This window comes from Canis lupus, chromosome 31 (assembly GCF_048164855.1).
Source record: "Canis lupus baileyi chromosome 31, mCanLup2.hap1, whole genome shotgun sequence".
Taxonomy (NCBI): Eukaryota; Metazoa; Chordata; class Mammalia; order Carnivora; family Canidae; genus Canis; species Canis lupus.
This window is the reverse complement of record NC_132868.1, coordinates 34,006,055-34,018,091: the sequence shown is the minus strand read 5'-3', so window position 1 is coordinate 34,018,091 and position 12,037 is coordinate 34,006,055. Positions and strand designations below refer to the sequence as shown.

Here is a 12,037-nt window from a genome sequence, read left to right as displayed (position 1 = left end):
CATCTGCTCTTCACTCAACCTTGACACTCTCCTCAATAAAGAGGTCTCCTCGCCTCACTGCTGAGAGCACCGGTCTGGGCACGCACTGCTCCTCCCCAGGACAGGCTTGGTCAGACTGAGTCTCACTATTTGGGCTTCTCTATATTCTCTGTGATGAGTGGTAGGGAAGGACTTTCTATAGGGAAAGTTTTAGAATTGGAGAAAGCATTATTCAATAAAGAATCTTGGAGGGAGGGAATGAAAAGAACACAAACACACACACACACACACATGAATAGATGTGGGAAACAGAAACCTAGAGGGATTTGATTTATATATTATATAAACTTATATGATAGTTATTAATGATTAAGAACATTTTCAGCTCTTATAATATGCTAGGCACTATTCTAAGTACTTTTCATTCTTCACAACAACACTATGAAATAAATACAGTTTTAATCCAGTTTTATAGATGAAGGAAATTGTGGCATCGGGTAGTTAAATCACTTGCCCACACTTACACAGCCAGTAGGTGGCAGACCTGGGAATCAAACTCAAGTTTAATTACGAAGCCCTTACCCTGAATACCTTATTACTATTACATAAAAAGGCCAGTAATTTCTATCACGTTGAATACACAGGTTACCCTCTGAGGATTGTGAGTCCTCAAGCTTAATAAAAATACTAGTTATCGTTCATTCATGTTTCCAAAAATGCAGAGAGTACTTTCTGTGTGTCAGATTGCGTGTGAGGTGTTGCTGATAGTGACTTCTGCTCGTTTCTGTGGCTTATGTTTTCCAACTTCCTGGCAATCTCTCTTCCCCATGCTGCCTCACACAGGGAGTTATGATGGAGAAATTGTTCTGTGGAACAACAGCACAGAAAATGCTCACTGCGTCCTTCACCCCCATTACCAGAGGCGGCTAAAATCAAAATCAGGTGAGTGCAAGTTTGAAACTCGAAAGGCATGGAGTCAGACCACATAGGCTTCGTTGTTTATGCATGTACCTGATGCAGCTTGCTCCTCAATTATAGGTGATTGGCTATAGGCACCGGGGATTAGTGAGACCGTTGTCTTGTCAAAGTGACTAAAGAGAACCTTGAGATGTACTTGGCTTAGCAAGTTCTCCATGGCGTGCTGTTTCTTGTCTTTATGCCACATCAGCTTTTCTGAATTACTGACAGCAGGGAGCAGGCCTCTCATTTCCATCTACTTTAGTTTTTGCCAAGAAGCCTCACCAAGTTGCCTTTGGGGTGAACTCTGGTACCCCTTGGTAGGAAAGTAGGAGCTCGTGTTCACTTGATAGGCTGCCCAGGCGCAGTCTGGAGCTCGCGTTAAATATTATGCCACCTGGAAATCTTAAATTATTTCTTGCTTTAGAAACCTGTGAAGAGCATGAGATGGGAGTATATTGTATTTTATGGGAGTTTAGCAGAGCATATGAATATTTTATACTTAAGCAAAATGTCTTGACAGTCGCCTTTCACATTTTATTTCAGTTTCCTGGGATACTGAAGATTTTTTCCTTAGGATTATTTATTTAGGTAATGAAGATGTCATTCTTCCCGTGGCCCAGTGAGGTTCTGTTGTCCCAATTGGATAGACACACAGGGCTGAACTGGGCCGTAGGAAAGGACAGGTCATCCAACACAGTTTTTTTTTATGTGAAAGTTGAAGGAGTAATTTGTTACGAGTAAACCCTTAGAGATTTAGGGCTTACTTGCCCAGGCACAAAGCTCTTGGCCTGCTTTCTGTAGGAAGAGCTAACCATTAGGGTTCATTTGAACCCTCTGTGAATTGGGTGGAATTCTTCTTCCCCTTCACATTGGCCCGTAGGAGAGTGACCTCTTGCTCTTACAGCAAATCTAATTGTGGCTACGATTAAAACCACAGAGAAGCAGATAAGAAAAAAAGTGCATAATATCAAACTTCTAAAAGATAAGAGAGGCATTGCTAGAGATGTCTTGCTTTGAGATTTGGAAGATACCCCTGTATAGATTTTTTGTAACTATGTGCAGATTATTCATTGATTCTGAATATCCCCAGTTTTATTAGTGTGGCCAGGAGATGACGTCACAAAATGATTGAAGTTCCACCAGGAATATCCTCCCCGGGGTAACCCCTGAGCAAATAATACTGCTAAAAATGATCATTTAAGTATATTTAAATAGTCATTATAGCTCATGTTCATTACACTATTTGCGAGATCAATATGAATGATTAATAAGCCAAAATGTCATGGTATTAGAGTCACATTTGTCTTGGGCATGTCAGGATTTCTAAGATGTTAACAGTCACAACAAAATGAAGTGCCTGTGAATTCATATCAAGGGAAAACACAGCGTGTGTGTAAAATGCAAAACAAAACTGGAATCAAATGATCCTTCAAGTTGGTGCTGAAGCAGTGACTAGGGGAAGGTACCATGGACGTTGACTAGAAGCTTAATGGAGACTTAAGAGGGTCACCAGAGACCGTGATGCAGGTGGGCCTGTTGTGTTTCATAAGTAGTCACTTGAAAAGCAGATGTTTCTCTTCCCTAAGACATCTAGCTTTGTGTCCACCACAGATACAGAGCCTCACAAGCTTTTCAGTGCTGGGAGGAGCCTCTCCACCTGCCCCAGCCCAGACCAGGCCGCCCTGGGAGCCCACTCCTTTGAGACCGACACCAAGGGCAATAATGCCGTTGTGAGGCTCTGCTTCCTTGAAGCAAGAACAAACACCTCAGAGACAGGTAAGATATACAATCCCATTTTGACTGCAGATTGGCATATTTGTAAAATGTTGGGAAAGGGAGCAGTGAAGACCATTTAATCTGTTCCTGTGTAGGTGTAGGTCTCGTAGAGCCTAACTCAGTGTAGCAGCTAACAGTAGGGCTGGGTCAGGGCAGGCCACAGGCCACAGCAAACGAGGCCACGGTTCAGGAGAGAGGGTCCAGGAGCAGGAGCGGACCAGACCTCATCAATGACTCATATAGTGCTGCACAGGTCAGATCAGAGTGCAAAAAACTCGGGCAAACAATTGGATGTGGGTGACGATTGGAATTGATTGTTCCAGCCATGGCATAAGGAGTTTTGACAGGGTAGAGGGCACAGCAAGTAATATGCTCCAAATATATGCGCCAATGCTCAGATCTACATGTGCCAGAAGGGTAGAGTCAGATTGCACTGGCACCTAGGATCAAAGTGGGCTAGGAGAAAATAGTGAGAAACTTGGAGATTGGGGCAATAGCAACATTTGAAATAACCACTGATCCCAGGTCAAAAAAGCTGCTTGCTTTTTTCCTAAAAATTTTTTTGAGGGTTTAATGCTTTGGGTATCATTACCAGTTTTTATGTATTTTCCAGAATAAGTCAGAGTCCTGCTCAGTGCTTCTGCCAACATGTATGCTAAGACTGCTGCCATCAGATGCCTTACCACAGCCATTTAATACTACGTAGATGAAATAACTATTTGCTTGATTTCCACCTTGTTTTCAATGGCTGTGTTAGCATGGTGTTGACACTGCCCGCATCTTCCTCAAATAAAGATCTGCTTTTGAGAATAATTCATATTGTTTTACCTTCCATCTAAACAATTATGTTTTTTTTTTAAGATTTTTAAAATTTATTCATGAGAGACACAGAGAGAGAGAGAGAGGCAGAGACACAGGCAGAGGGAGAAGCAGGCTCCATGCAGGGAGCCTGACATGGGACTCGATCCCAGGTCTCCAGGATCAGGCCCTGGGCTGAAGGCAGCATTAAACTGCTGGGCCACCCGGGCTGCCCTAAGCAATTATGTTTTAAAAGCATTTTTTCTTAATATCAGCAATCCAGTCACAGAGGTATTATATGTTTGAAAAAAATAAACACGTCTGAGCAATGTTTTCCATACTTACTTTCCTACATTCAATTTGCAGATAGAAAATATGCATGATTTTTATAAAAGACTTTTCAACATTAAAAATCAATAAAGGTATACCCTTATAGAGTTTTAGGAACCCTGTAGAGTATTTAGAATAGACTTTGAAACGATTAGAGTCTAAAACTTTCTATTTTCTGGAACTCACTTATATTCACAAAATGAACTATTATCCTGAAATTGCTCTCATTTCCTCAACACTAATTCTTCTTAATGTTATCAGTATTCCCAAATTGTTTCCACCGAAGCGGCTACATGCTATTATTTCTACCTTAAACAGATATGATTGTTAATCGGCAGTACATTTGTGAAGTAAATTGAAAGTCATCTACAGATTTATCAAATAATAATAGGAACTTTGCCACAGAAGAATAATTTAGGTAGAGTGCTTCTACAAAGCATGTAAAAATAGAAAATGAAAAGGTTAGTTCTAGGCCTATGAACCAAAAAAGTGTTCCATAAGGGCTTCCAAAGAATTCTCTTTTTTAAAAGATTTTATTTATTTATTTATTAATGAGAGACAGAGAGAGAGAGGCATAGACCTAGGCAGAGGGAGAAGCAGGCTCCCCCAAGGAGCCCGATGCAGGACTCGATCCCAGATCCCGGGATCAGGCCTTGAGCCAAAGGCAGATGCTCAACCACTGAGCCTCCCAGGCATCCCATGAATTCTTGATGAAATATTAAAAACAAGATCATAAATAAAATCCTAAGCATGGAGCTACCTAGAGAAATTATTAGTTATGTTGCTATAACTACATATATGCATCCATAGCTCTGTACATGAGGAATTTTACTTCTTTGGTATATGTGTCCAGTGGGTGATTAAGAAAGATGGGTTCATGCAATTAGAATATTATCATAATATTGAAATTAATGTTTTTTAAGTTTATTTGGAGTAACAAATTAATTCTATATAACTTCAAAAATTCTATATAACTTCAATATAACTTTCAATTATATTGAAATAATGAAGGAAAGGGAATTCAATATAATGGAACATCTTGCATTTCCAATCTCATTTAATACTCAACACAAACCAGTAGGGTTATCATTGGATTATCTCCATTTTATATTTGAGAGGATTAAAGTGCTGGAAGTTGATATCAGGACTACCTGCCCCTCCAATATCCATATTCTTTCCACGGGGCAAGCCACTGAAGAACTTTTGTGTGTGTGTGTGTCATCACATTTTCTTAATTAAATGTTGTCTTACACGTTAGGAGGAGCTAACCTGGTGTCATGTGGAGGATCTGGGTATGTCAGATTCTGGGATACCTTTAAGAAGCAACTTCTGGCTGAATTTTTGGCTCATGGTGGAGCTGGATCCATTATTATGTCTATTGATAAGTCAAACCAATACCTCGCCACAGGAGATCTGGATGGACAATTGAAAATCTGGAATATAGAAGTAAATTTAAAGTATTCTCATATTATCTTTGTTATTTTTGATTGCCTTTTGTTATAGATGACTATGAATCTGGTCTTGTCTCTTTCCTGGATAACAGAAGACATGGTCAGTCTGAGTATTTTGAAGGAAACATTTACATGTACTAGGCAGAGACAGCTCTTAAATAATTTAGGGGGAAAAATAGATTGTTCTCAGTATGAAAATCTTCTGTTAATATATAATCAAGTCAAGGGCACCTGCGTGGCTCAGTCAGTTGAGCAGCTGACTTGTGATTTTGACTCATGTCATGATCTCATGGTCATGAGATCCAGCTTGGTGTAGGGCTCCATGCTGAGTGTGTGTGGGGTCTGCTTGAGATTCTCTCTCTCCCTCTACCCTTTTCCCCACTCTAGAGAGAGAGTGTGCCAAGTCAATCACCCAATTTAGGAATGCGGTATTGTCAGTAAGGTACTGCAGCATTGTTTGAGCATAAATAATTAGGATATACCATATTTGAAATGAGACTGTAAACTTAATTTAAACGGAGTACTGGCCCTTCATCCAATATCATTATCCTGAATTAGTTTGGGATTTTCGTGTCACTGATTACCTGCTTGATTTTCTAATAATATTATAAAATTGTATGATAGACAACTATCTACGTATGATAAAGTTCATCTCTCTCCAATAACTGACTTTACTCTTTCTTCTTTTCATTCTTTTCCTCCCCCTCTTCCTTCCTTTGTGCCTCTCATGTTAGGCAAATCGGTTAGAAACGTGTTTTTTTTTTTTTTTTTTTTTTTTGAAACTTAACACCATTTTTCAAAACCCTGTTATCATGGACTACTCTTTTGCATTGGAGAATAGATTATTGTTCCCAATGTACCTTTTTTCATTTTTGTATCAGATGTTTTAAGAAAAAATGTTATGTCACCACAGTAATTTAATATTTGGACTTTTTAGAATTTTGACATTTCTTTTCATTCAGGACTACTGTCTTAATTCCAGTAAGAGCAAAATCACGCAGGCCCCGACTCTGATACGATCATTCCAACCTCATGAAGACCAGATAAGTTCCTTAGAGATGTGTAAGCCAGGTGGCCGCTTACTGATTATCTCCTGCTCTGCAGACTGCAGCATTTGCATGACCGATGTCTGTGGTGCTTCTGTCTGGATCTTTGGTCAGGTAGAAATGTTGCTTCTTTATTATTTTAGTGTTTACTTGACATTTAGTATGAACTTGGGCTGATTTCTATTTGAATCTCATCGGCTGTTAATATTAATCAGTCATGAAAGAACTGACTTCCATTTCTGGAGCTTAGCTCCAGGCATCTTTTGTGCTGTTTACCATTAACCATGACAGTTCCATCAAGTGGAAGACTCTGGAGACATGGAAAGATGGCAGCCCTGTGCAGCTCAAACTGTTTCAGGATTTCTGGGAAAATTTTCTCCTTTAAAACTCCTTCAATTTCAACATTTAGTAAAAACATAATGTGGATACAATTACTGATATGCTTAAATAGGTAGAGGCTACTGACTGTGAGGTAATAATCAAATATAGAAAATTTTAGAAAAATAAACCCTCTTCCTCTTCATTGTCTGATTTACTCCTGCCCAAATAACAATAGCTAACATTTGTTGAGTTTTTCCTGTATGGCTGAGGCCCTATTTTATGGTCTCCACATGGATTATCTCATGTAATCATGATTCTTCATCTCATGAGGGAGGAATTTTTCATTACTCCCATTTAACAAATGGGAAAACAGAGGCACAGACTTTGAATTAATCTTCTGAGCTCACAGAGGCTAATAAGTCGTAGAGTTTGGCTTTTAATTAAAGCTGGCTCATTTCAGAACTCATGCCTTTAACCATTTCTCCCATGAAACTAAATTCTCATTTATACCTGCCTATTAGGGAAATGAAGTGGGGGGGGGGCATGGTAGAAAGGAAACATTCATTGTCTCACATTTATTTTATTTTTTCCATTTGTTTTCATGGGAATTCTGTTCTTGTTCCCTTTGTGACTTGAGGGACAAAATATCAGTTTGATCTGTTTTAACCAGTACTGCTGAAGCATGGTGATATGCAGTCAGGCTGGTGCCATGAGGTCAGGCTGAAACTTCAATTTCTGTCTGGCTGGTTGACTTGGTTCTATTTAGCAGACTTCATTGCCACTCATGCCATGAGAACACAGCAACTATCTTCATGTTGGAAGTCAAAGTCTTTTGTTGCTCTATTTTTGAATCAGTTTGATGATGTCAACTTGTCCTAAAAGAAATTTTATACAACCCTATGAAACACAAGGGCAACGGTAAATCAGAAAAGAATCCAGGGTTGCAGGCCCATGTTTGGCTGGTTATATGGACGTCTCAAGGTAGCAGGCAAGAGCTGTACAGTCTCTTCTGCTCTGAAAGTAAGGCAAATGCTAGACTTTTCTCAGTCAGGAAAAAGAGCCTCTGAGAGGTAACTTGAATGGGTGTGTGTATACATGTGTAGTGACTAAGGCAGAGGGCCATAGCTGGATTCTGAGCACAAGATGAGTTGGAAAGATGCTTCTGTTGGTGAAGACGTTAATATGATGCTGAATTGCTATATGGCCATGCCTCATGGGCTCTGGGAAGTTGAAGTGGAGGTTAGAATGACAGGTAAAGAAACAAAGTATCATCAAATGGGTAGCATCTGGAATGTAAGTTCCTTAGAGGAGGCTGAAGCAAGAAATAGCACCATTCTAGGTGTGGGTGCCATATTGTGCCCACCAGAGAGTGTCTGCTGCTAAATTTTATTTTATTTTTTTTAAGATTTTATTTATTTACTCCTGAGAGACACACAGAGAGAGGCAGAGGCATAGGGACAGGGAGAAGCAGGCTCCTCATGAGGAGCCTGACGCAGGACTCGACCCCAGGACCCTGGAATCAAGCCCTGAGCTGAAGGCAGACACTCAACCACTGAGCCACCCAGACATCCCTAAATTTTATTTTAATTAAGAAGCATATGCTAGTAAAACTGTTAATTTTTATGCCTTTGATATTTGTCCTTAGCTGTTTTGTAAAGTCTTTGTATTTTGAGGGATTTTAGCTTCCAAAAACCTGTGTGAAAATAGGTGGTTTTCCCCTCTATGTTCAAGACAGGAAAAAGAGTTCTCAGAACTGGGATAGTCTTAGAAAGTAAAGCAAACCTGGGGACAACTGGGTTTTCTGGTTTTTTTTTCTGCTTGAGCTTTTTTTCCCCCCTTAAGGACTCACTTTGATCAAGCTGTCTTGAATGTAGGTGCTGCTGGTTGCAGGGTGTGGGGATAGGGTGAGGGGAAGAGAGGAGGTGGGCACAGAAAGAGAATGAATTAGTAGATATGAGAAAATAGTAGCGATGAATGTCCTAATGGTGAGAAGAGACACTCTTTTAGAGAAAGAACACAAGGATATGGAAGGCAGATGGTAATATATAGATAAGAAGAAGAGACCCAATTAGTAAACATAATTAGGATCAGAACAATTTTTGCTGAACAAACTTGATGTGTACAGTGTCGTGACTTTTGCCTTACATTTGAATGTTGTATTTGTTCTTCCGTCGAATTAGTTCTGGTCTGGCAGTTATAAAAACAGGAGGAAAAGCAATAATGTAATTTCCCACATTAAGATTTAATTTTCCAATCACGTGCAGTCTGCTTAAAGTATTTAAGATTTAGTGCTATGCGATTGAATATATTTCACGAATGAAGTTATTTTTTAAATAAGTGTAAATACTTTTTATAACAAAGCTATGGATCCGAGAGGTTGTTCTTCAAGTTAGATTTTTCAAAGTTAGGGTATGGTATGACTATTCCTGGAGTTGGAAAAATGGAGGTGGGGCTGAGTTATCCATAGAGATATACTTGTCCCAGGAAACTATCAGATGATGGTTCTATCCAAAGAAATGAGATGATGTATGCACGTCTTCAATGCCCCTCTTTACACACTAACCACAGTTGCATTGGGCAGAGTGTGGACATTGGCACCTCTTCTCTTTGTCATGGGGAGCCAGCCAGTGTTTTGGGTTGTGCTTGTTCACCCAGTGTTTAAAATTGGACTTGGCTGCCCATATTTAAACATTAAAGATTTCATACAAAATCCAGATTTCTGGATTCTCTTGAAAAAGAACACGTGTCAGTCCCTGAGAGCAACTGTAAAATGGGTTCTGTCTAGTTGCGGTAGTCCCCACCCTGCCCAATTGCCAGTGGGACTGAACTTTGTTTCCTATTTATCACCTTGTATGAGGCTTGATTCCTTCGTTGACACTATCTTCCTGGCCCCTGTAGGCATTTTACTCTGCAGTCCCTTCTGGCAAGATGATCAGTTTGCAGGCCAGTCAGATATCCTAGGGATGCCTAATTCCCTCGAATCACACAGGCTGTGATCCCTCACATATTCCTGTGTATATGATGGGAATTGACATAAGATAAGGAAATTGGTTCTGTATTTCAAATATAAAATAAAATGTCATTGAGAGCTTCTGCTAGAGATTAAGAATCGTAGCCACGTTTTGTGAAAACGATTGTGTAATACACATATTTTCTTTGAAAAATGCTCAATAATTTTCTTTTTGAGACTTTTTGAGGAAGATGGAAAGAAAGTAGTTGTATGACAATTAACTGATAATTTTTCAGCAAAAGTTTTGTTTTTAGTTAATGTACATCTTGCTATTGAAGATTTTAAAGTGAGAATATCATTTTTTTTGTAGCTCATTATCTTTTCAGAGAAACTTTGCTTCTTACGACACTTACAATTTTCTACCTTTCTTAAAGTTTATATATATAATCTGCCTTGCATAACTGTAAGGTCTTTGAAAAACCATGTTTTTTTATTTTTTTGTGTGTGCCCAGGACTTCAGTTAGTAGTGTAGCACATAAATGTTCAAAGAAAATAAATGTCATAAAGGTAAAATAAGTCTCTTTTTTAGGCAAAGCATTGGCAAACTGAAAACCATATTTCCCTTCCTAAGAGAGATGCTAATTTAATGAAAAGTGAAATTCAAGAAGAAAGCATCAGGGATATTCCTTTACTTTTTAAGGAGGAATCAAGTTTAGACCTACGAGAACGTTCTCTACTTGATGAGGAAAACAAAGATGACACCACATACAAGTAAGCAATTTTAAGTGTTACCTGGATGCCAAGTGGAGTCAAGATAGGACCTACCAAGATGGCCCAGACTTCCATCTGTGCTCCTTGGAACATGCAGCAACTACTTCAAGGGTGTATGTGGTGAAGAGGGAACTTCTATTCTCACGGTTACTATATCTAGTTCAATTTCTTGCCTCCACTGAATTCTTGATTTCTATTCAGTATCTTCAAGTCTTCTGTTTCTGCTCCATCATCAACCTAATTGTGAAAATTAGCCCCTTTCCTCCAAAACAACATACTATATATATGCATGTATCTGTCTCAGAATGTACGTCAGGTTGACTCCCGGTGTGGGAAGGTGCACAGAGGTTTATATGACAGAAATTCAAAGAGTTTAACTTTGAATATTAGACATGAGTCTCCTTTGAACTCTTCTCACCTTTTCTTCATTGTAAATGAAGCCCTTTCTTCTCTTTACCCCACTCTGCTAGATCTCATTCTTTCATCCCTCTTACTCCTTATGCCAGGCAGTTTTAGTTATTTCTTTTTGCTAACTCATACTCTCATATATATTTTTTAAAGATTTTATTTATTTATTTATTTATTTATTTATTTATTTGTTTGTTTGTTTATGAGAAAGTGAGCATGCAAGTGGGGGCAGGGTAGGGGAAGGGACAAGCAGACTCTGGGCTGAGCATGGAGCCCCACCGGGCTTGATCCCAGGACCCTAAGATCCTAATCTGAGCTGAAATCAAGAGTCCTATGCTTACCTGACTGAGCCACCCAGGTGCCCCTCTCATAATTTCATCTTTCATACTCAACAACTATTGTTTTTGAGAGGATGATTTTATTCATTGTATTTTCTTTGATACAAATGAAAAAATGTTTACTATGTGCACAATATTACTTTTGGGGGGTTTATGGAAAAATCGCACAGAAAGTACAGAGAGTTCCAACATACCCTACCCCCATCCCACACAGTGTCTCACATTAGTGTGGTGTAGCTCTTACAGTTTATGCACCAATACTGATACTTTATTATTAGCTAAAGTACATGATTTACATTAAGGAGGTTTGGTGGCAGGTCCTTTGATGACTATACTCAGGATCCTTTGGTGACTACCTCTGCGTTGCCCATTTCTAAATTAATGCACTCTTTGGCTGGTCTCTTGTGGCTCAACACCACTAACTGGGGTTACCTGTGGTAATACACATCCAGTGGATTTCTTTTATAGTCCCTCACAATGACAGGCCTCTCCTATTGCACTTTTCCTGAGTCAACTTCAGCTTGGCCCATAGGAAGCTCACACATTCTTATCCCACCAACTGCTCCATGGGGGCCCCTTCTTTCCCTAGTTACGTGGCAGCTCCAGTCACAGCTTTTTGCCTGTAGACTTTTGCAGGTATTAGTGAGTCATGGATCCATTCTGTCCCTCTAATGGTTACCCCAGGGGGGCATACTCTAAACTCTGACTGGTCTGTGTAAGCAAAAGCTAGAACTGAAGGGGAAGCTTCCTTCCTCTCCCAGGGCAGTGGGACTCAATGCTAACCTATAACTGTTGCCTCTGTTCCCGCATCTTCAGTTCATTTATATCCTAGAGTGGTGGTCAGCCTTCGTGTCAGCAGGTTGGTTGTAGAGCTACCTCCTTGTGGTGCACAAGGAATCTAGCACCTCA

The 12,037-nt window shown here is 39.6% G+C and overlaps 1 protein-coding gene across 1 annotated transcript in view; it reads left to right on the top strand.

The window, feature by feature from the left end:
- The window catches only part of WDR49 (WD repeat domain 49), a 130,756-nt gene that overhangs the window by 93,046 nt on the left and 25,673 nt on the right, over positions 1 to 12,037 (top strand). Inside the window, exons 11-15 of the mRNA XM_072808153.1 lie at positions 823 to 921; positions 2,551 to 2,715; positions 5,102 to 5,289; positions 6,257 to 6,454; positions 10,201 to 10,382. Of these exons, the coding sequence (XP_072664254.1) occupies positions 823 to 921; positions 2,551 to 2,715; positions 5,102 to 5,289; positions 6,257 to 6,454; positions 10,201 to 10,382 (832 nt within the window). The remainder of the gene's footprint in view (positions 1 to 822; positions 922 to 2,550; positions 2,716 to 5,101; positions 5,290 to 6,256; positions 6,455 to 10,200; positions 10,383 to 12,037) is intronic.